We start from the raw sequence: 25,096 nt of genomic DNA, 5'->3' as shown, positions 1-25,096 counted from the left end.
TACACAAAGGAAGCTAGATGGTGAAGGTATGAAACAAGTGGGTGCATGTACGAAAGGGTTCCAGTGTTGGTAACCTAAGCATCGCCAGGGCAGAGGGAAATGTACAAAACACTGCCTAGAAAGATGCCAACAATCTATAGCTAAGTAGGTATAGTCTTGAGCGAGAAAATCTACTGGGATTGTGCATAGTCAGAGGAGAAGTGGTTTGGGACAAAAGTTCCTGGAGTATGAAATCAGGAGACAGATAAGGTGGTTAGAAAGGAAAGGGCATGGGGATTCCCTTGGGAATGTAGCAGTGACAAACATGGTGTGGGGAGGAGAAGACCAATAAATAAACACAGGCAGATCCATGTGGTTTTACACACAACAGCCAGGACCAAAGTGAAGCCGATCATAACACCTTCCACTAGGCAACAATTTACAACATTTTTTCCTACAGTAAAAGAAAGTGCAGGAAGAGTAATCTGACAAGTAGGCTACTCAAAAATGATTGAGCGTCAAGCTTACTCTAACCTAAGTTTCAGCCTCAAAGCCTACCTTGTTGTTAGAAGCATATAAACAGAGGTACATACCTAAATATATCAAGTATCGTGTAATAGGTAAACCGGAATGGAAGCATTATCAAGTAATAACCCCATCCAAGCAGGCCCTGGAATTCCAAAAACAAAGTTAGAGACCCCATTCTCTCAATGTTCAATACTTACAGAATATGGCTAGTTCAATTTCCACGAGCCCACCCCTCTCTAGTGATTCCTCTCTATTACAATGCTCTTCTTGACAGTCTCATTATTAAATGCTACTGCTTTGGTATCTATCATTTCATCTAAGACTATTGTTCTTCACAGAATTTTTGCTTTAAATCTTCATAACATTCTCAAACAACTATTTAGATTCATGGTCAACGATTTTCCCACATAACAAATATTCATTCTTTCCGTCTTATATTTAGACTCACTATATGGCACATAGAAATAACAAGAGATAATTACCTTGCTTTGGACACTTGTATGCAACCACAAGACTCCACCACAAGGACATCCTCAGGTGTCTACTAATCAACCTATCTTACTGCTCTCACACACAGACAGCTTCATGTCAGACTGTGTCAAATGCCCTGCATGGTCATCGCAGTGGGCTCTAAAGCTAAATGGGGATCAGGGTCTCAAACACAAAGTGAGGTCCAGTCCAAGCTGAAGAAACATGGGGACACAGGAAATTACTTCCTGAGTTATGGATTGCTCGAGGAATCTGGTTTGTTTATTGTTTGTTTTTCCTTTTGTTTTTGAAACAGGGTTTCCCTTTGTAGTCCTGGCTGTTCCAGAACTCACTGTAGCGGAGGCAGGCTGCCCCACCTCAGGCAGCTAATGTTGGAAGTTCAGACAGGTACTTTCACTTGGCCAATCTGTACTCATCTACTTTAGTCTTTCTTCCCTTTATTTATGGCTTTGTTTTCTGTAGTTCCAGTTACCCTCAGTCAACTGGGGTCTGAAAATATTAAATGGAAAATTCAAACCCTAAAGGGTTCCTAAGTTTTAAACTGCAAATTGAGCAGTGTAACAATCCCGCTCAGGATGACTCTTCATCCAGCCTTCTTCACACGACAGCTGCCTACCAGTTTCTTGGTAGCCATCCTGGTTAGCAGATGTCTCAGGCGATTGCTTATGTTCAAGTAATCCTTGTTTTACTTTAAAAATGGACCCTGCCAGGTATGATGATGCACACTTTAAATGCCTACAGTGGAGAGGTAGAGGCAGGTGGATCTCTCTGAGTTGGAAGCAGCCTGATCTACACAGCAAATCCAAGAGTAGATAGGGCTACATAGCAGAAGCCTGTCTCAAAACAACAAAATGACCCCAAAGTGTCAGTCCTAGAACCGATGTGGCAAAGGAAAACCACGAAGTGATCCCATTAAGAAAGGTTAAGATTTGAGGAGTCCTGTGGCGAGGACAGGTAGTGTGACAATCTTTTGTTCATAATTGGGATGGAAGAGAAGTCTGTGATAGCTTTGCTGCTGCATCTTACATAGCAAAAGTGACAGCCAATGCTTCAGGAAGACATTAAATACGAAGGCTTAGTTAGTAGTTCTGGGGGCTTAGGGCATCTACTGAAGACCTTGCCAAGTGTCTCTTCTATAGAAAATGCATAATTGCCAGGCGTGGTGGCGCACACCTTTAATCCCAGCACTTGGGAGGCAGAGGCAGGCGGATTTCTGAGTTGGAGGCCAGCCTGATCTACAGAGTGAGTTCCAGGACAGCCAGGGCTACAGAGAAACCCTGTCTCAAAAAACCAAAAATATAAAAGAAAAAGAAAATGCATAATTAAGTCCTACATTTATCTGGGTGCCAGCTGTACTATGTTGCCCAGGCTGGCCTCAAACTTGTGATCCTCTTGCCTCAGCACTCTTTTTTGTTGGTTTGTTTGCTTTTAATTTAACTTTATGTGTATGAGTGTGTTGCCAGCATGATGTCTGTGTACTATGTGTGTGTCTGGTGCTTGAGGAGGCTGGAAGAGGGCACTGGATCCGTGAGACTGGAGCTACAGGCAGTCGTGAGCTGCCATGTGGTTGCTGGGAATTGAACCCTGGTCCTCTGCAGGAGCAGCCAGTGCTCTCGACTGTTGAGCCATTTCTATAGCTCGTCTTTTTCCTCCCTGAGATGGTGTCTCACAACAGAGCCCAGGCAATCTCTCCTATCTCAGTGTCTCAATGGCTAGGACTACAGACATGTACTACTATGTCTGCTCTCAAGGAATTCTTGAAACATTAAGTACTCCATATACAGACATGAAAAATATGATAATGGAGTCACTGTAATTGCTCTAGGATTGAATAAATGCTTAATTTTCTTTAAAACAATTCTAAAAGCATGTGTAAGAGGTGAATGCCATCACTCAAAGATAAGAAAGAAAAGCACCATTAAGTTCTTTGGAGTTCACAATCAGCTATGTATCTAATTTCCTTAACTAGATCGTGAGAAATCAGACTGCAACAGGAAAACTAAGATGAAAAGGTCCAGAGTTTGATGACAGCCTGGGCTACACAGTGAGATTCTGCCTCAAAAAGAAACCAAGTGGGGCTTGCAAAGTGGATCAACAGGTAGAGGCTCCTGCTGCCAAGCCTGCTGACTGGAATCTGATCCCTGTGACCCACATGGTAGGAGAGAACTGACTTTTCAAGCTGTCCTCCGATCTCCATGCAAACACAATAAATAAAATGCAATGGAAGATGGTTCTGAAGGAGGGGGAGGCAGTGAGGGAGAAGAAAAGGAAGGAGGGAGAGAAGGAAGGGAAGGGGAAGGAAAATGAATGGAAAGGGCGAGGGAAGGAGAAACTGAGGCACAAATGGCGCTTAACCTCAGCATACCACAGCAGCAGTTAACTAGTCCACTCTAGAACCACATCTTCACTACCAGTCTTCAGGACCAACCTCAAAACAGTGGTTCAGAACTCCCACAAATTCTAAGCACCTCCTTAAAAGTACCAAGTCGGGCTGGAGAGATGGCTCAGTGGTTAAGAGCACTTCTGAAGGTCCTGAGTTCAAATCCCAGCAACCACATGGTGGCTCACAACCATCTGTAATGAGACTGGATGCCCTCGTCTGGAGTGCCTGAAGACAGTTACAGTGTACTTACATATAATAAATAAATATTAAAAAAAAAAAAAAAGTACCAAGTCAAGGGAACTTGGGTCACAAAGAACATATCAGATTTTAATTAGTGGTGGGAGGTTGCCAGCTACGGTATGCAGTTCAGCAGCCCTGTAAAGATAGGAGGAATGTCCAAGGTTTGGGGCAGTCTGTCCTACACAGTGAGCTCTAGTCCAGCCTGGGCTATCGTGAGTTGCCAGTCATTCTGGGCTACAGAGTAAGATCATTTCTCCAAACAAAACAAAAAACACACAAGAGGGGGAGGGAGGCTGGAAAGATGGTTCAGCAGTCAAGAGCACTGGCTGCTCTTACAAAGGACCCAAGTTTGGTTGCCAGCACCCTCATCGTTGCTCACAGCAGCCTATGTCCAGTTCCCAGGGATGCAGTGCCCTCTCAGGCTTCCATGGCTCATGTATGCATGTGGGTCTCAGACATGCTCAGAAGAGCTCCATTCAGCCTGCAGTAGACATTTCAAAAGCAAGCTGCTCAAAATGAGGCCCAGGAACCACTCCCTCAGTAAAGAACAGAAAAGTAGTTCCTATAGCAATGCATTGCAAAGCCAAGTGAAATGGATGAACACATAAGTCTTGCCAAGGCCCACAGCTAACATGGTGATACTGTGAACATTTCTGTTGCTCCATCACACACAGATAATAAAACCAAATTAAAAAGAGGTTATTCTAGCTACAAAACTTGCCCTTGGTTGTGGTCTTGAGACAACATAGCTGTAGATCCTGTGGTCAGCTGTATTAACCTGTAGGGGCCGAGCTGGCGGTGGATTGAAAACACTTGGTACACCTTCCTGCTCATTCAGTCTGTCCTGGACAGCAGCCTGTGGAGGAGAAAAAACACAAGGGCAGAACTTTAGTGATGCTCAAATAAACCCACGAGGAAACTACTGCATCATGTCTCAAAACAAGACAAGCATTGCATAATGTGCGTGGAGAGTCTATGCCCAGGGACCTCTCTCCTGCTATACTGTGGGGTAATGGGAAGTCTCCCACAGTAGAAGAGAACCAAGAACTTGTCTTGAAACCTCATTAACACCTAATAAAAAATTGGAAAAAAAAAAAAAAGAAACGACATTTACATATAGCAAGCACACTGTAACTACTAGTATATGCTATTCAGAATAGCTGGAATATAATGTGCGTTCCCATTCAATCCCAGAAGAGCAGGACACAGACGCAGTATGAGCAGCCCATGCAGTGCTGTGCAGCAGGCAGTACTGATTGTTGGTATCAGATAGACAGCTTTGGCAAAGAGGATGCAGCCCAGAAAGAGCCTAACTTACAAGCCTTAGATCATGCGCAAAAATGAAGGAAACTTCGTGCTTAGAATTAATCTGGAAAAAAAATATGTATTTTTTTGAAAATAAAGATACAGATTTGTTAAGAAAAAGTGAGGAATAAAAACTCTTCAAAGTGGGAGGAATGTGAGGGAAGGCCAACTTAATCTGAAAATCTGACTATTCGGGCTCAGTTGCTTTAATCACAGAACTCAGAATGTGGAGGCAGAAGGATCAAAAGTTTGTGGTCATCTCGAGCTATGCAGGGAGTCCGAGGTTAGCCTTGGCTTGAGACTGTCTCAAAAAAAGAACAAAACAAAACAAAATCACTTCACTGTCTCTCTAAATTCTAATTTCTGTCCCAGTTTTGTGATAAAATGGGCCATGCCCAAAGAAATGCCTGGCTTCCCCTTCTCCATGATCCACTTGTAGTGTTAGGGGAATGTGACAGTGCCAGAAAGACCAGGGATGTAGCTTATGGTGGAGACTGGAGCAACAGTATCTCTCAATTGAGTGAGGTCACCCATATAGGCAGCCAATCAAATCAACTATTACTAAATGATGAAGACCAAACAACCAACAAACAAACAAACAACAAAACCCCAAGCTCAGCTGTGTCTTGGCTCAGCAGTCTGTGCCCATGGTCACTCATGCACACCCTGACCCAGCAGAAGACGGGTGTACAAATATTTGGGAGCCTTGGATACCCTGTCAATTCTCTTAGCTGGTAACTTATAGTAGTCCTATCACAATCTAACTGTTTTCAGTGTGTTGCTAGTGAACTATTGAGCCTGAGGCGGGTAATGTACTTTGTCTGAACTTGCTGCTGGTATCAGAAGGGTCTTTGGCAGGTAGTAACTAGACCTAACCTTCATGGTTTGACTAACTCCAGGTAGTCAAACCATACTCAGTAGGGTAAGAATGACCTTTCAGGGCTGGCATGCTGGCTCAGTAGGTGACCTGATTAGGTTTTTGTCAACTTGATTCAAGCTAGGGTCATCTGCGAGGAGGGAACGCAACTGAAAAAAGTGCCCACATGAGACTGGCATGAAGGCAAGTCTGCCGTGTATTTTCTTGATTTGTGATTGACATGGAAGGGCATAGCTGCCCTGGGCAGGTGGTCATGTTCTTGGTATTTTATCACAGCAATAGGACTCTAAGTCAGTACGTAAAGTAGCTTGCTGCCAACCCCAAGAACCACGTGGTAGAAGATGAAACAGTTACACAGAGAAGCAAGTCTGGAAGGACACACACTAAAGCAACTGTATTTATCTCTAGAAAGCGTGAGAGCTTTCTTGTGTTTAAAGTTATATAGGCATATTTTGTTTCTATAATTGGAAAAAGACATTACGTTGGGAAATAAATCTTTCTAGCCACATTTATGCAATGCAAGGTAAATCTCGCCAAATAAGGAGGACTAAAAACAATATAGATATCTAGCTCACAAAATATAACTCTCCAGTGTTTGGAAAACACACACCTGTTAACAGCGGTTACCCTAGGAAAGGAGGAAGAGAGGACAAGCAAGCAACTCAGAGACAACCTGTCTTGTCCGTGTCAGCTGAGCAGAAATTTGAAACTGTTACAGAACATGTCAGGGTCAGCAGCTGATAGGTAGGCACATGATTGTTCTACTTATCTTCCTCCCTCCCTCCCTCCATCCGTCCGTCCGTCCGTCTGTCCGAACCCCTCGTTTCTTTGAGACAGGGCTTTACTATGAAAAAGCTGAGTTTGAACTCCTAATCTTCCTGCCTTAGCCTCTCAAGCACTGGAATTACAGGTATGTGTCACCATGCCTAGTTTATCCATTTCCCCAAGTATACTTGTTTTTGTTGGAAAACATTTAATTTAAAATATACTTGTAGATTTATAATGTCAACAGAAAATTACTAAAGAGCCAAACAGATAGTGAAATGAAATAAAATGAAAAGATTAATATTAAAAAGGATAAAAAAACTGAATTATTATGCCAAAGGGAAAAAATAAAAGTTTTAAGTGAGTGTGTGTGTGTGTATCTGAGCCAGTTCTACAACAGTCACCGCTATACACACACACATAAAAAAAAAAAAAACCTCTTGAAAACAGCAACAACAACAAAAACAATCTAAATATGTAAGTTTTATGCTGGGAGCAATTAAGAAAACTAAAGTGAGAATTCTATTCTCACAGGACTTCCCCTGTAGAAGTACCTCAAGGTACTGATACAGGCAGTGTGGCAGCCAGAGCACTTGATGCTAAGGAAACAGAAGGGAGGAGCCACATCAACACAGTCCTTTACTTTCATAGTTCCCACACTTCTTTTTTTTCTTTCTTTGGTTTTTTGAGATACGGTTTCTCTGTGTAGCCCTGGCTGTCCTGGAACTCACTCTGTAGACCAGGCTGGCCTCGAACTCAGAAATCCACCTGCCCCTGTCTCCCAAGTGCTGGGATTAAAGGTGGTGCGCCACCATGCCCGGCGTTCCCACACTTCTACCCGAGTATTTGAAACACAAAGAAGCCATAATTCTGAAATCAATAAACAAAAGCAGACACCCCCCCTCAGTGTGTGTGTGTGTGTGTGTGTGTGTGTGTGTGTGTGTGTGTGTGTGCAGGGGGTGTCCTGTGGCAGCAGGACATTAAACATGGTAGGAGTGGGTGCCCATACCTCCATGTTCCAGTTATGCTGCTCCAAAGCAAGGCGACACTGCTCCATGGACTCTATGCCAGTCAGATCCTGAAAGGAAGAGAAGCACAGTATTACTATGGCGCCGGGACCGAGCTGGTGAGGTGCTTGCTAGTTTAGCATGCATAAAGCCTTGGGCTCCATCTCCTGCACCACACAGACCAGGTATGGCAGCACGTGCATATATTAGCAACTGGGAGGTGTAGGGAGAAGGTCATGGCTGGCTGCAGGAAATACTGGTGAGACAGCTCATTTAGTAAATGAGAGCCTGCCTCAACAAGGCCTGACCTTAACTCCTAGAACCTATGCAAACCCTCTACAATGAGCATAATGAGCACTCTATTCCTTCATAATGAGCACTATTTCCCTTCAGGGGTCCAATAACCAGCGAATCTAAGAATTCAGACCTAATTGCCTAAAAATTCCTCACACAATCCTAGGCCCTCCACCACAGTACAAAAGTCACAGGCCTCCCTATTCACAAACCTTCCATTCGGCAAATGCTTATGAGTTAAGGTCATTTCCACTGTCAAGTCTCACACTGGCAACCACAGGAACAGAGGGATTTATTATCTCAAACAGACTGATAAGTCAAAACTCAGTTTCTTGCCTTGATTGTATACTCTGTACCCAAGGACAAGATGTTCAACTCTGGAATTCAGTTTTCTTTTCTTTTTTTTTTTTTTTTTTTTGGTTTTTTTGAGACAGGGTTTCTCTCTGTAGCCCTGGCTGTCCTGGAACTCACTTTGTAGACCAAGCTGGCCTCGAACTCAGAAATCTGCCTGCCTCTGCCTCCCAAGTGCTGGAATTAAAGGTGTGCGCCACTAACACCCAGCAAATAAGTACTGTTGATCCATCCATCCATTCACTTATTCATTCATTCATTCATTCACTCACTCACTCATTATGACAGGGTCTCACTGTGCAGCCTTGGCTGTCCTGGAAATGATATGTAGACAAGACTAGCCCTAAACTCCCAGAAACCCACCAGTCTCTGCCTCCCCAGTGCTGGGATTAAAGGCACACCATCTTTATTTTTTGAGATAAGTCTCAATGAATATAGGGAACCGAGCTCATCTACTGTGCTAGGCTACATTTGTGCTTTGGTTATAGGTGCCATCACCCTCCAGCTTTTAATGTGGACACTGAGGACCTGAACTCAGATCCTCATGCCTATGCCGGAGGCACGTTAACCAACTGAGTCATCTCCTCATCACTATTAATAAAAATGTTTAAATGTCTGAAATAATATAAAACAATTTCAGGGCTGGAGAGATGGCTCAGTGGTTAAGAGCATCGACTGCTCTTCTGAAGGTTCTGAGTTCAAATCCCAGCAACCACATGGTGACTCACAACCATCTGTAATGAGATCTGACGCCCTCTTCTGGTGTGTCTGAAGACAGCTACAGTGTACTTGGATATAATAAATCTTAAAACAAACAAACAAACAAAAACAATTTCATTGATCTGTTATCCCAGCACTCTGACAGAGGAAGTCAAGTCTGAGGAAAACCTGAGCTATACAATGAGTGAGAGCCCACCGCACACACACACACAAACACACAAATCTTTTTTTTTTAAAGATTTATTTTACTTATTTTTTATTTATTGTATATAAGCACACTGTAGTTGTCTTCTCAGACACTGGGATTTGAACTCAGGACCTATGGAAGAGCAGTCAGTGCTCTTAACCGCTGAGCCATCTCTCCAGCCCACAAACAAATCTTAAAATACACATATTTACCCTCTTGGGCTGAAGCACTAGCTCAATGGTTAGGAGTGAATACTGGGGCTGGAGAGATGGCTATAATTTATCTATAATAATACATAAATCTTTGGGCCTAAGCGAGCTGGGCCCAACCAAAGGTCCTAAATTCAATTCCCAACAACCACATGAAGGCTCACAACTTTCTGTACAGCTATAGTGTACTCATACATTAAAAAGGGGGGGGGGGCGTGAGTACCTCTCTTGCAAAGGACATGAGTTCAGTTCTCAGAACCCACATAAGGTGACAATCACCTGTAACCCCAACTCCTAGGAGAGTCAGTGCTGCTGTCCTCCATGGACACTTACACTCGTGTGCATATACACATAATTAAAAGCAAAAATAATCTTTAAAAAGTACATATACAAGCCAGAAATAGTAGTGCACACCTTTAATCCCAACACTCTGGAGGCAAAGGCAGGTGGATCTCTGAGTTCAAGGACAGCACGATCTACACAGTAAAACCTTTTTCAGAAAAGGAGATGACGATGATGATGAATATTATATATACATTGTATGTGAACACATAAATGAAATCTTTCTTTACTTTTTAGTGTTTTTTTTTTTTTTTTGAGACAGGGTTTTCTCTGTGTTGTCCTTTTGATTTTTGTAGGACATCCTTGCTTGGTTTAGAAAACAACTTTTTCTCTCTCAAACATTCTTAAGTTTTTCTCTGTGAGATCCTCTCCTAAATATTTATACTTTTGCATCTCTTAATATATCAAATATATACCTTTGAAGCTGGGCAGTGGTGGCACACGCCTTTAATCTCAGACCTCGGGAGGCAGAGGCAGGTGGATTTCTGAGTTCGAGGCCAGCCTGGTCTACAGAGTGAGTTCCAGGACAGCCAGGGCTACACAGAGAAACCCTGTCTCGAAACAACTAGAAAAAACCAAAAACAAAAAACAAAAAAACAAAGTAAGTTCCAGGACAGTTTTAGCTACACTGTGATACCCTGTCACAAATGAAAGACCTGTTCACAGGGGCTGTCCATGGCAGTCAGAAAACAGACTTTTATACTTTAAATTTACAACTTACATTGTAGAAAACGTAAATGTAGCAAATTTACAGTTCTGAAGTAAGAATGGAAGTAAGGTATGGTTGGGGTCACCATGAGGAGCTGTACTACAAGGCCGCAGTGTTAGGAAGGCTGACAACCACTGACCTTGATCAACTACTTGCTTTTTCCTCCCTGTCAGGAACAGGAACATTTTAAAACCTTGATAGCTACTGCCAAAGGCAGTACAGAGTCTTCATAAAAACAATCCCAGTTAACATTGGCTAAAGCTGGTTCCAGTGCAAATTAAAAGCTACCTTGTTCCCATTTAGTGCCAACATACACTTTCCAGTGCCAGAGTGGAGTTCTAGAGCAGATCCCATTGGCTTTGATGCCACCTGTGTTATCGCAGCAGAAACATGGTTACTATTATTCAACTTAAGAAAAGAAAGCTAGCTGGGTAGTAGTGGCCCACGCCTTTAATCCCAGCACTTGGGAGGCAGAGGTAGAGGCAGGCAGATTTCTGAGTTCGAGGCCAGCCTCGTCTACAAAGTGAGTGCCAGGACAGCCAGGGCTACACAGAGAAACCCTGTCTCAAAAAAAAAAAAAAACCAAAAAAAAAAAAAAAAAGAAAAAGAAAAAGAAAGAAAGAAAAGGAAGCTATCCTGTCTCCCAGTTAGAGGGAGCAGTCTGCTGTGGCAGGGACTTCACCGGGTAGGAGCATCAAGCAGGCCTCACACTGTATCCTTAGCTGCAGAACCATTTTTCCAACCCTAGCCTATCTTTCTTGGGTTTTAAAGCAATTTTTTTTTATTGTGTTGGGGATTGAATCCAGGGTCTCACCCAGGCTCAGTATGCCCCCAGCTCTGGCTGCTATATTAGGAAATATTAGCATATATTAAGACTCAGCCTCATGGTGGTGGCACACACCTGCAATCCCAGTACTGCAAAGGCAGGTAGATCTCTGAGTCCACAGACAGCCTGGTCTACAGTGCGTTCCAGGACAGGTAGGTTTATATAGAGACCCTGTCTCAAAAGACTTTATAAAAAACTAAACTAAACACCAATCAAAAAACTAAACAACTAAACTAGAAAATTAGCAACACATTTCTTTTTCATAGTCTCACTCTCTTGTCACATATATGTAGGTGTGCAAGCCTGTGGAGCCAGTCACAGGACAACCTCGAGAGCATTCACCTTTTGCTTTTTGAGACATCTCTTACTGGCCTCGAACTCACCAAGTAGACTAGGCTCGTTGACCAGTAAGATTCTACAGTGCTGAGATTAGAAGTGTGTCCGTATGCGCAGCTGTTTTTTCTTTTACTAAGGGTTCTGGGTACGGAACTCAAGTTCTTTACCAACTAAGTTATCGTCCCAGCCTCTTCCTCGTTTCTTAGCATTCCTCCTCCTCCTCCTCCTCTTCTTTTTAAGATATATTTTATGAATGAGTATACTGTTGCTGTCTTCAGACACACCAGAAGAGGGCACTGGATCCCATTACAGATGATTGTAGCTACAATGTGGTTGCTGGGAATTGAACTCAGGACCTTTGGAAAAGGAGTCAGTGCTCTTAACCGCTTTTGTTTCTATTGTGCAAAGTATTGTGGCTATATCTTCACTATGTTGAGTAATTCTATGATAAAAATATTACCATCATGCCCACCACGAGTTAAAAAGACACACTGATTTGAGTACAAAGTCAGTGAATGATAAAGGCAAAATCTGCAATTTCCTAGCTGCTTTGCTCTTCAGAGTGGCCTGGCTATACACAGATACCTGAGTGACTGAGACAACACTGTAGAAACAAGTGCAACTGGAATAAAGGTAAACTTCATAACTACGGTTCTTTCTCCCACTAACCTACCGTGCCATAAATCTAATGTCAGCAAGTGCTGCTGCATGCACGCGCACACACAAACAAACACACACACACACACACACACACACACACACACACAAAACCAGCCAAGCCCATCTGAGTGTCTCACCCCCATACTGTCTCAGACATAATAATTCCTTCCCAGTGATTTAGGAGCTGCATTCAGATACAGTAATTTACAACAGTAGAACTGGTTAGAAAGAGATGAATGGTATTTATTGTTGGGGGCCTAGAGTCTGCCTGGATTTCAATCAATCACAAGTACTTTGTAGGATACTGAGAGCATGTGAGAACTGCTTTTCTCTATCCAACCCTGTCCTAACTCCATCTTGTTAAGTGAAGGGGGTGCCAATCACCGGCAAAAAAAAAAAAAAAAAAAAAAAACAAAAAAAAAAAAAACCAAGCAAACAAACCCTGAATGTTATAATTCCTGACCTAGCTCGTAGGAGAGTATAATTCAGAGAGGAAACACAACAGGCTGGGAGTGTGACAACTTAACCAGGTGCTGTAACAAATTACTTGGCTAGAGACTGGAAAAGCAGGGTATACTCACCTGGCTTTCCTAAGTGTCTCTCTTCCCATATCTCAAGTTCTTATACTAACACACAAAGTAGATAGCTAAGTGCTTTGTGCTCCAATTAGCTTGCTGAGGCTTCTTTTTTCCCAGAGTAAAAGCTGGCAAAAGTCAGATAACCTTTGTTCTCTCCTTCCCAAACAAGAGAGCTGTGCTTACTCGGGAGAAAATGGAATTTAAAGTTCATTCACAAGGTGACGACCTGTAACCAGGCTTTGACCTAAAACCAAAGCTCTTAGAGAAAACTTGTGTTGTTTACAGTTAAATTCTGACACTTTCTTAAAGGTTTTTCAAGATAGGGTTTCTCTGTGTAGCCCTGGCTGTCCTGGAATTCACTCTGTAGACCAGGCTGGCCTCGAACTCAGAAATCCGCCTGCCTCTGCCTCCTGAGCGCTGGGATCAAAGGCGTGCACCACCGCCAGGCTTAAATTCTGATACTTGACAACAGGGAGGCAGAGCTAAAAGTGAAAGCTAGAACAACTTCCAGTGTCCAGGCTCTTATGAAGCAACGCCTCCTATTATTTGAAAAACTCACAATTGAAAACAAGGTCCCAATTCTTAAATCAGAAAATTTAAACGTTTATTGAAACCTCGGTAATTTGGCTGGGTGGTATTGACATAAACCTTTAATTCCAACAGGCAGAAGCAGGTGGATCTGAGTTCAAGGCCAGCCACAGCTATACAGTCACTCAAAAACTAACAACAACAAAACCACTGTTAACCTCCCTCCAAAGAAGTTTTATTTAGAATCAGAATGGAAATCACTGGTTAGCCCTTTACATGTTAAACTAAATGCCTTATGCCAACCAAGAGACAGCCGTATGGATTCACATTGTGGCTTCTTAAATATTTAGTATTTCATTGAACCCAAAAGTTTCATAGGCAAATATTTTAACCTACTTAAAAAACTATATGAGGGCTGGTGAGATGGCTCAGTGGGTAAGAGCACCCGACTGCTCTTCCGAAGGTTCAGAGTTCAAATCCCAGCAACCACATGGTGGCTCACAACCATCCCTAATGAAATCTGATGCCCTCTTCTGGAGTGTCTGAAGACAGCTACAGTGTACTTACATATAATCAATAAATAAATCTAAAAAAAAAAAAAAAAAAAAAAAAAACTATATGAATACTAGGGGCAGAGCTCAGAGTATGTGCTTAGCATGTATGAGATTTTCCCACAAATGAACCCATACTAGTATCTTATCAAGCAATTAAAAATAGGTGGAATAAGAGGATGACCTCTTGTTAGAAGTTAGGGAATACTGGAGTCCTCAGTAATTCCAACCACTTTTTCAGTCCCATTCACTAAATTGGTAATTGTGAGCCATCTTTCTTTCTTATATATTTTTTAAAGATTTATTTATTCTATGTAATACACTGTAGCTGTCTTCAGACACTCCAGAAGAGGGTGTCAGATCTCCTTACAGATGGTTGTGAGCCACCATGTGGTTGCCGGGAATTGAACTCAGGACCTTCGGAAGAGCAGTCGGTGCTCTTAACCACTGAGCCATCTCTCCAGCCCGTGAGCCATCTGTCTTAGGTTCAGCTTCTTCAGGTTCCTTAGGTTTTCTTCAGGTTCTTCTTAGGTTCATGGCAACATGTCAGGAAGTGCCTAACATCTCAGGCTTAGAGCTTTCTGTCACCTCAGTGTCTTATCAAGGATGAAAAGGATGTATTTATTTATTTGTTTATTTTATTGATTTTTTTTTTTTTGTTGTTTTTTCAAGACAGGGTTTCTCTGTGTAGCCCTGGCTGTCCTGGAACTCTGTAGACCAGGCTGGCCTCAAACTCAGAAATCCGCCTGCCTCTGCCTCCCGAGTGCTGGGATTAAAGGTGTGTGCCGCCACCGCTTTTTTGTTTTTTGGTTTTTTTTTTTGTTTTTTGGTTTTTTTTTGATGTATTTATTATAAAGGTATTTGTGAGGTGCTGTGAAATGAGCCTGAGCTTGCTTACAATATAAAGTACTATGGTTAAATTTTAGGAAAAAAAATAAAATATGCTCACCTTTGACTGAGTCCCACTCTAGTGTCCTGCAATCTGAGGCATTTCGCTACAACAAAAAGCAGAATCACTGTGACCCTGGCCAGCCTCTAAAGGTGACTCCTCTGCTCAGAATCAATCCAAGAGGCCACCTCACCTCCCCACCTTTCAGCTTCTCCCCTCTGGGAAAATTTGCTTCAACATGTTTCAAAATAAGGTTTTAAATATTTAAGTGAAAAAGCCACCCATGAATTGGAAAAAACCTTTTAAGCCTTTAAGTATACAGGTGTTCTGCATGCATGTTTCTCTGTGCACCAAGTCTACATAATGCCCACAAGGGCAGGAAGAGGGTTTCAGAACCCCCAGGGACTTGGGTTGTGAACTTATGGGTGGTGGAAATTAAACCTGGGGTCTCTGGAAAGCATCAGTGCTCTTAACAGCTGAGCTCTCTCTCCAGTTCCAAAACATTATTATTTAGTCACAAATACTTTCTATCCTCAAAGTGGGTTTAATTCTATCTCTCAGGTATACCTGTGTGTCACCTTGTGCCTTCTTGTTGCTGTGACCAGACACCAAGGGAGGAGTGGTTGAATATACACATGGCTCATGGTCTTAGGAGACACAGTTCATCATGGTAAAGAAGTCACCCTGCATCTGCAGGCAGAGAGGACAAACCCTGACGCTCAGCTGATCTCCTTTCTCTTTTTACTCGGTGTGGGAGCCATCCTATGAACCTTTCCTTCATAGTTAAATCTCTCTGGAAAGGTCCTCATAGACACACTTTAAAACAACAACATCCATAGGTCCATTCCCTGTCACTTAATACCTAAACACATTATTTTAAATAACATTCCACCTCAGTCCCCCAAAGTGTCATATTCACTCCTAATGCAAAATGCAGGTGGGGGGCTGGAGAGATGGCAGGGCAGTTAAAACCTCGGACTGCTCTTGCGGAGGGCCAGCATCCACACAGCAGCCCTCAATCATAGATAACTCCAGTTTCAGAGGCTCCAATGTCTTCTTCTGTCCTCCAAGGTCATAGTACTCAGATGTTCACAGACATACAATGCTGACAAAATACCCATACACATAAAGTAATTTTAAAATTACAAAATGAATTTAATTCATGTGTAAAAGTTCTCCAAATCAGCCAGGAATAGTGGTCCATGCCTTTAACCCAGAACTTGGAAGGCAGAAGGCAGGTGGATCTCTGTGAGTTCAAGGTTAGCCTGGTCTACAAAGTGAGTTCCAGGACAGCCAGGGCTATACAGAGAAAACCCTGTCTTAAAATAAAAACAACAACAACAACAAAAATTTTCTCTGTGTAGCCTTGGCTGTCCTGGAACCTATAGACCAGATTAGCCTCGAACTCACTGCTTCCTGTGTGCTGGGATTAAAGGCATGAGACACCACTGGCAGTCTAGTGTATAGGCCTTTCAAACTTGGACTTCTTGGCCCTCAGAATTGTAAGAAACAATTTTTTGTTCTTTACAAATCGCCCAGCTTTGAGTATTCTGTTGTAGGGGAACAAAATGTACCAACAGTGAGGCTGGTCCACAAAGAAATCATGCCACAGAGACAAATGAAAAGGATAACTTGCCCAGAGCAGAAAGTTAGTAACTGGAGAGGGCAGAACTCACATCCGGGCAGCCTCAGTCCAGAATCAGTCTTCTCAGGCACTCACACACTGCTGATTTTCAAGTACACACATGTCCCTGTAAGAGAAAGACACTCTCTTGCCCAATGAGAATGGGAACTATGGCCAAGTCGATTAACTGAGAGTCTACAGAGGGAGTCGAGCATTGCAACACCTTAACAAGCACAGACATCCAGGCAGCGATCCCAGATAAACAGAACAAGCCCACTAACAGCAAAAGCATATTGGATTTCTTTTAAGGAGAATGCAGCCTTAAACATCTGCCAAACAGGAAATATATAATCCCTTACACCTCAGTCATTCTCCTCAAAGTCATTATCTTGCCTACAACTAACTCAAAACCAATTTTCCCCCAGTGACTCGTCCCTGTACAGCCTTTTCAAAGCAGTTAATTTCATATAGACAAAACAGTTTTTCAAGTATTTTACTCATTCATAATGTTTAATTAAATGTTTATGACAAGCACCAATACACAATGGCTCGAGCACACACATAGGTGACTCTTGTCAACAGTCCAATTTAATGAGTAGGCAGTAGTTCAGTGAAAGGAACTGGTTACTGTGCACGAGGCCCTGGGTTCTACCTCCACTACCATCTTTCCCAAATACAACTGAACTCATAAAAGCAGAAATACTTAAGCTTTTGAGATAGTTTAGTGGGCTGACATCCTGCCACACAAGCCCGATGCTCAATCCCTGAAAACCCATGTAAAGGTAAGAGAGAAAAATTATCTGTGGCCTTCATACATATGCTGGCATAAGCAATTATAGTAATAATAAAGTTTAAGAAAAGAGAACTAAGTGAGTGTGTTAAAACTGTACATGGGCTGGCAAGATAATGCCACAGTTACAGCCCCGGCACACAAATGAAGACTGGACCCACATAAATACCAGGTGGGTACAGAGGCCACTTGTAATTCTAGCCCCAGAGGCACAGACAAGGATTCCCAGAGCAAGCAGGCTAAGAGGACCAGCCATATCACTGAGCTCTGGGTTCCACTGAGAGATCCTGCAACAGTGAATGCAGTAGAACAGCAACTGTCAGTGATCCCTAATACCAACTTCAGACCCTCCACATGCATACCACACATATGCAAAGGAAAGCCTGCGTGTGCACACACACACACACAGGAAGAAATAAACAAATAGAGGCTAGAGAGCTGGTTCAGCTGTTCAAGAGCACTGTTCTCACAGAAGACCTAGACTCGATTCTTAGCACCCACATGGCATTGACAATTACCCATCACTCCCATTCCAAAACGAACGATTCAGACATGCATGTGAGAAACTCATACACAGACATAAACACTTAAAATATCAAAAAATAACATTTAAAAAACCAAAGAGGTGGGCTGGAGAGATGTCTCAGAGGTTAAGAGCACTGACTCTTGGTTAAGGGACTGTTCTTCTGAAGGTCCTGAGTTCAAATCCCAGCACCCACATGTTGGCTCACACCCATCTGTAATGAGATCTGACGCCCTCTTCTGGTGTGTCTGAAGACAGCTACAGTATACTTACATATAATAAATAAAAAAACAAAACAAAACAAAAACCCAAAGAGGTAAAAACTAGACCTTAGAAAATGGGAACTAGGGCTGGTGATATGGCTCAGTGAGTAAGAGCACCCGACTGCTCTTCCAAAGGTCTGGAGTTCAAATCCCAGCAACCACATGGTGGCTCACAACCATCCGTAACGAGATCTGACTCCCTCTTCTGGAGTGTCTGAAGACAGCTACAGTGTACTTACATATAACCAATAAATAAATCTTAAAAAAAAAAAAAAGAAAAGAAAAAGAAAATGGAAACTATCTCTTACACTCCATGAGGTGAGGATTAAGGCAAGAAAGCTTCAAAATTATGCATTTGTACATACAGAAGAAAAAAGTCCAGGAAGAAACACAACAGTCCTGAGACTGGGATGAGAGAGTAAAACGTGATTTAATTACTTGTTTTATTTAATGTCATATTGCCTAGGATATTATTCATGGATTACTTGGTTGTTTTTTGTTTTGAAGTAAAAATAAGCCAAGCTTGAGAGGCGGAGGCGGAGGCAGACAGGTATCTATAAATCTATAAATTCAAGGCAAGCTTGGTGCCAGAGAGAACTGCACAGTAAGACCTGTCTCAAAAACAAAAGCAAGCAAACAAACCAACAGTCAAGTGTGGTGGGCGTGCCTGTAATCCCAGTTCATTGCAGTCAGGGGCAGAATTTTTAGACAGTCGGGACCATTTGTGACACCTGTCCCAAAATGAAAAAAATGGGGAGATAAGGGTGGGGTGGATGTGGGTTAAAAAACAAGCTAAGGACGTAGAGAATCCCTTGTGGAGACTCACTAGTTTTAAAAGCTAGCTACAAATATATAAAGGGGGGGATGGGGGAGAAGAGGTAATTCTACAGCTAAGAGAGTACACCGCTCTTGCTGAGCCCAAAATTCAGTTCTCAGCACCCACATCAGGCAGCTCAAGATGGCCTGGAACTACAGTTCCAGGGGACCCAACATCCTCTGTGGTTATCTGCATTCATGGTCACAAAGTCACGCAAACATTCACACATATGCATAATTAAACGTTAAAAAAAAAGCACCTGTTGAGTGCTCAACTTCAAACAGGACATTTCCATCACCTCTCTCCCACAAGGCACACGCAGCAAACACTGCAGAAGAGGGAGTAGAAAGGATGTGAAAAGCTGAAGAGTGCACTACAGGTTGTCTTCTGGACACGACATGGCCCTTACACTCATGAACTCACTGCAGCTAACTGCACAAACCAAGCCAGCATGTGTCAGTGTTACTGCAGGCTGGGGGTGGGGGTGGGGGGCATGAAAGTGGAAAGAGAACTGCTGGGGGGTGTCTGACTGAGGAGAGGGGAGACTGGGGATGAATAGAATCAAGATAAATGCATAGGCTGGGCAAGGTGACACACATCTTTAATGCTAGAACTTAGGAGGCAGAGTCAAGGGATCTCTGCATTTGTAGCCAGCCAGTGCTATATTAAGACCATGTCTCAAAAACAAAAACAAAACAAAAAGGCACATTGTATAAATATATGAAATTGCCAAAGAAAAAGATTGTTTTTGTTTTTTATTTTGGAAACATTTTCAGTGTAGCCTTGGCTATCCTGACCAAGCTGGCCTTGAGCTCAGAGATCCGCCTGCCTCTGCCTCCCAAGTGCTGGGATTAAAGGTGTGCACACCACAGCCCGGCTATAGGATTTTTCTTCTTTTAAAGGATAATTTAAAAAAATGGATACTGTCAATCAGACAGTGCCCATTACACACACACACACACAAACACACACACCCTCAATGTAAGAACTCACCCAAGACTTATAAAACTCACTAGTAGCTTTCTTTGCCAGGATGAGGTGGAAAAATCAGAAATCAAACAGATCAATGTGATTTTTATTTTTTGTTTTTCGAGACAGGGTTTCTCTGTGTAGCCCTGGCTGTCCTGGAACTCACTCTGTAGACCAGGCTGGTCTCGAATTCAGAAATCCACCTGCCTCTGCCTCCCGAGTGCTGGGATTAAAGGTGTGTGCTATCATTACCCGACCACTGTGATATTTTTAAACGGACAAATGAGAATTATCAGGTACTCATAACCCTAGTCCCCAAAATGACATAAATTTGCTTCTACAGCTCAGGGTCCAGGCTTTACCTTAAATAAAGAGAATGCGAGTCATGCTCTACTTGCCACATTTTTTTTCCCCCGAGTAGGCGGTACACACCCGTCATCTCTATCCCACAGTGCTAGCTGAGGTGAGCCTGGCCCACATGGGCTACCCAGCGAAATTCTGTCTCATGAACTAACAGGAATGACAAGATGGCTCAGCGGATGAAGGCGCTTCCCGAGGAGCCTGATGACCCAAGTTCACTGCTCAGAAGGATCAGGCCTCATCTCACAAGTTTATTTGAATGTGATGTATGTGTCATGCCATGTGTGCCCCAGACCCTCACAATTTAAGTAAATACAATACATTTTTAACTAAACAAAGAAAGGGGTAAATGTCTTATTTCTGTGCAAGCAGAAAGAGGTCATTTCCTCCTATGGAACATAGGACATCTGCTCCTTTCTCTCTGACCATGCCATTCCTGCCATGGTGGTAAACCACCAGCCCAGAGGCAGTGAACCAAAGCATGGGAGAAATCTACACATATTTGGAAATTCAGGGACACTGATTCCAATAAAAGTAACTTTCCACATACTTACATCAGCTCTTCTTTAAATCTATACACCTATTGTTTTCCAGTAGAAATAGCTCAAAACATAATGTCTACATTATTCTACTCATCTGGTTCCAAAGCAAGCCAGAGCCATGAGTTACACATACACACAAAAGGAGCTTGGAAACATCAAATGGACTGAGAAACACGATTAGTATGCCTTAGAGAATTCTAACCCAAAATATGTCACATAAAGAAACAAATCTCAGACTTCCTGAAATGCTTTACTTTTACTAACAGATTCATTTAGGCTTATTCAGACAGAGTCTCATCCTGTAGGGTAACCTGAAACTCACTATATAGCCCAGACTGTCTTTGAACCTACAGAAATCCTCTGAATTAAACCTCTAAAGTGCTGGCACTGGTGTGAGCAACCACACCTAGCTCAACTGTGATACATAAAATGTGGACACACACTGAGGACTAACTGGGCCACCTTATTCTGATACCCACAGAGAGTCTAAGCACATACCCCATATTGCAAGAGTAGCAAACCCCAAACCTGGTGTTGTTACTCCTGTGTTAAACCTCTCCTGTCTGTGCCTATACAAGCCAGCACAGTATTGACAGGTCTCTGGAATCTGACTCGTTTACTTTCTCACTCCCAAGTCTCTATTTATTACGACAGCCACAGCCACACTCTTTCCCATCACCATATGTGAGCAACTCATTTTCTCAGCTTTCAATACTCTCCTGCCCACCATCTGCTGAAATCCTATTCCTCCTTCAAAGTTGCAAGGCATTGTGCTAAGAGCTCACTCAGCCTTTCAGGCCAGAGCTAGACCCACTAGAATTCCACTAATAGCTTCAGTATCCTTAGCAAATAAATCAAGGAATCTGTTTCCTCACCAGATACCACAGCAGACATAGCACCATTTGTACTTTGTAAAGTGTGTGGGTTATGCATACTGGTCATAAATGATCTAACATTGTACTTAAGGCAGAGAGGTAACAAACTAAGCTACCTTTCTTCCCTCCTTCAACATCAACAAGTTGTCCCTTCCCTAAACTCCAATAGCAAAGACAAAGATGGATGGTTAGATGGACGGACAAATGGACACACACACACACAGACCCCCCAAAGAGCTTCCTGGCACTCTCATTATTCATGTTACATACCCTGGCTTCAACATTAGGATACGAACAAGATGCTTACAAATGTGGACTTGTAAATATATGTACGGCACTATTTGTGTGAATTATCTGACCTCTCATATCTGTTTTCTTCAGTATAAAGAATGGAAGTTAACTATAGTCTCCTAAAGAAGTTTAAGGTTATAATGCTTGACATTTGTACATGTCAAACATTGTCTAACAGAGTCTGAGATGTTGACCCCAGGCTTGTTTACAGAACATAAAAACACAAAATGCATTTTTTCAATATAGTCAACTTGGTAAAACTTGACACTAAGCTAACTAATCTGACCTCAGTGTGACTGACCATGCTAGCCACTCTTCTTCTGATGTCCATGGAAAACAAGGAGATCCTTAGGCACTTTAAACTCCCATATAGTTGCACTCACAAACTTCTAAGTGTATCACAGTTTACCCTCATTTCACAGGTGGCTTAACACTAAGAGCTACAAAGTATAGTCTGCCCAATAAAACCCTGAAAGAAACGCTCTACAAAGCAGTGAAAGCTGTCTGTTTATTCATTCTTTAATGCTAATCTGGTGTCATCAATTTCTCTATGCTAAGCCTACATGAGCAATTTACCACTCAGACACATCCACCACATCGATTAAACATGCATGCGCACACACACAAACATCTCAGCGGTAACACCCGACTCTTAAGACGGTACAGCAGAGGCACTAGAAGCCCAGGGAAGGCCCTGGGAAGGCCATGCTTTAAATGGACACCACCAATTTAATAGCTGAGTAACCTAAGTAAGCCGTTCCCTTTTTGTTTGGAAAAGGCTGGCCTCAAACTCAGCAAAACTGAGATTATAGTCTCAGGCCACACCCACTGATGCTACTTCTTACAATTCATAGCCATCTGTAAGACAGGGCCTGTTACAGTATGGACCCTTTAGGGCTGTGCATTCAAAAAGCTAACATGCTTTAGTCAAGTTCTCACGACATCACAAATATTTAGTGGGCGGTGTCTGGCATTAAGGCTTAGCATAAAAAGTGCTAAAAAAAATCAATATTTAGCACATTTCCTATTAGAAAATGAGTTCTATTGACTTCAATTTATCTGGAAAATGATTATTAATAGTAACAACTGTTTAGGCACATTTTACAGTTTACAAAGTTGTCTTCTTCTTCTTTTTTTTTTTTTGTTTTTTTTTTTTTTGTTTTTTGTTTTTTCGAGACAGGGTTTCTCTGTGTAGCCCTGGCTGTCCTGGAACTCACTCTGTAGACCAGGCTGGCCTCGAACTCAGAAATCCCCCTGCCTCTGCCTCCCGAGTACTGGGATTAAAGGCGTGCGCCACCACTGCCCGGCCCCAAAGTCTTCTAAATACCGTGTAACACCCATAAACTCAGTTTACCTCCTAAAACATCCGCAAGGGAATAGACATTTTGAAGTTATATGTAAGAACTAAGGATACGGCTAATGCCATGGTTACCACCACCCGGGTGGCATCCTCCCACCAGACCCTCCACCTGATTAAAGTGCTTAGAGCCTTTTTTTTTTTAAAACAAAACAAAACAAAACCAGAAACATCCACTTAATGGGGCGGGTCCTGCAGGTTGCCACCCTCCTCAAGCAGAGTCAGCCGTTCAGGAGCAAGCCGAAGGGCAACAAATCCAGTCAGAGGCCTTCGATGATACTTCATGTTACATTGTTTCCTCCAGAGGCGTCCTCCCACATTTCTAGGGCAGGTGCCAGGTCTGTGTGTGGGCGCTTCTTTTCCCCACTACAACCACCCAACACGAGCCCTAGGGACCACCGAGAGACCCCCAGCAAGCGTCGGTGAATAACATGGGATGGTGGTGGTCTGCGGTCCAGCCCTGCAAGCTGATGCCAACTCTGCGATTGGGGATCTGAGTTATCTCTAGCACATCCCCACCAATCGATGGGCGGAGAGGGTCTGGCGGGTTAATCAGGCCGGCAAGGATTGCAGACCAGCGACGCTACGGGAAATCAAGGCAGCTGACCCACTGTGGTCGAGCCCGGCTAGCAGAGGTGGCTGGAAGGCTGAGGACCCACAGAGGTTGGGCGCCGGGGAAATCCGGGCAGTTGGCGTCTGGGGGGGAGGGGGCCGCCTGCGGGTTTGAAACTGGTCCCAACCCCAACCTGAGGATGGTTTTGCGCTCCTCTAGGGTCCCACTCCCCATCCCGCGGCGGCCTGGGCTGCACCGAGAACTCGCTGCTACCTGAAACTGCAGCAGCTTCTCGGTCTGCTCCTGAGTTAGATCCTGCTCCTCAGGCGCCGCCATTTTGCCGCCGCCTCTACGCTCCTGACCCGTCCGCACCGTCACCCGCCGGAAGTGATCTCAGGTGTAACCACTTCCGGCCTGAACCGCCGCCGGGACTCAACTGCGTCTGCGCGCGCTAACTCGCGGGCACCCTCCCCGCCCCCTTCCGAATCTCGCCACCAGAGGGCGACGTTCGCGTGTCTAGGCCGAACAATTCAGGACCCTGCCGATCTATCTCCCAAAGATCTAAAATTGATGAAAAGATGACAGACCCCAGAGGGTCAGTGTACCTCCAGGAGCTCGAGAGAGTCCCGCAATTTGGCTGCTCCTTAACCGTTTTTTTAAATTATCTACGATATTCTTGAAGATTTCTCAGGAAACGATTGCTTTCACGAAATAGCGCCAGTTTGATACTTAATCCTTTCATAAAGTTGGTCTGCCTTATTAGGGGAAACAGTGGTGAGGCTTTGTTGTCTCTTGCTAGGAGTGTCTGTAACCAGGTTAATGGTGCTTCCCAGACACTCAGCTCTGTACCTCGTCCAACCTCATGCCCAGGCCACTCGCCCTTCATCCCTTTGACAGACCAAAGATAAGATAGTTGGTCTGAGTCAAGGAAACTTGACTTTAAGTGTGTATGATTCCTTGCATACGAAGGGTATCCTGGAGCAAGCCACCTAGACTCTGTTACTTTTGGTTGAACGCGATTGACTTAAAGCCTGCCCATTCCTCCTTTGCCTTTTCCTGGGCACACTGCGGTGGCCAAGACTTGAAGATCTTGAACTCAAGAGCAACCTGCACTACATAATGAGACCGTGTGTCAAAACGACAACAATCAAAGGAACAACACACACACACACACACACACACACACACACCCCGAGTGCATTTTATTCCTAACCTTTAGGCCCTTCTTAGCCTAATATTGTCCAATAAAAACGTGAGCCACACGAGCAATTTTTTAATAGCAGCCATACTAGGGAGAAGTGATGTTCTGCTGATGGGAAACTAAATTATTAGTTCATCCATTACAGAAATCAGAATAAAGACTCCCCTCACAATTAGTT

General features: G+C 43.3%; 1 protein-coding gene across 7 annotated transcripts in view; it reads right to left on the bottom strand.

Annotated features, from left to right (window-relative positions):
* Nucleotides 1–24,110, bottom strand: part of Faf2 (Fas associated factor family member 2) — a 42,280-nt gene extending 18,170 nt beyond the window's left edge. For 2 of the 7 annotated variants that reach the window (XM_011244583.3, XM_030247460.1), the window contains exons 1-6: nucleotides 23,991–24,079; nucleotides 16,430–16,504; nucleotides 14,814–14,859; nucleotides 7,576–7,644; nucleotides 4,341–4,475; nucleotides 573–649 (exon numbers count right to left, since the gene is read on the bottom strand). In XM_011244583.3, the coding sequence (XP_011242885.1) occupies nucleotides 573–649; nucleotides 4,341–4,475; nucleotides 7,576–7,623 (260 nt within the window). In that variant the 5' untranslated portion in view covers nucleotides 7,624–7,644; nucleotides 14,814–14,859; nucleotides 16,430–16,504; nucleotides 23,991–24,079. Of the gene's footprint in view, nucleotides 1–572; nucleotides 650–4,340; nucleotides 4,476–7,575; nucleotides 7,645–14,813; nucleotides 14,860–16,389; nucleotides 16,505–23,990 lie in introns of all 7 variants that reach the window. The other 5 variants (XM_011244582.3, XM_030247459.1, XM_006517452.4 and 2 more) reach the window with 5 other exon arrangements.
* Nucleotides 24,111–25,096: the final 986 nt, after the last annotated feature.

This window comes from Mus musculus, chromosome 13 (genome assembly GCF_000001635.26).
Source record: "Mus musculus strain C57BL/6J chromosome 13, GRCm38.p6 C57BL/6J".
NCBI lineage: Eukaryota > Metazoa > Chordata > Mammalia > Rodentia > Muridae > Mus > Mus musculus.
The sequence above is the reverse complement of the archived record's forward strand: the minus strand, read 5'-3'. Positions and strand labels throughout refer to the sequence as shown.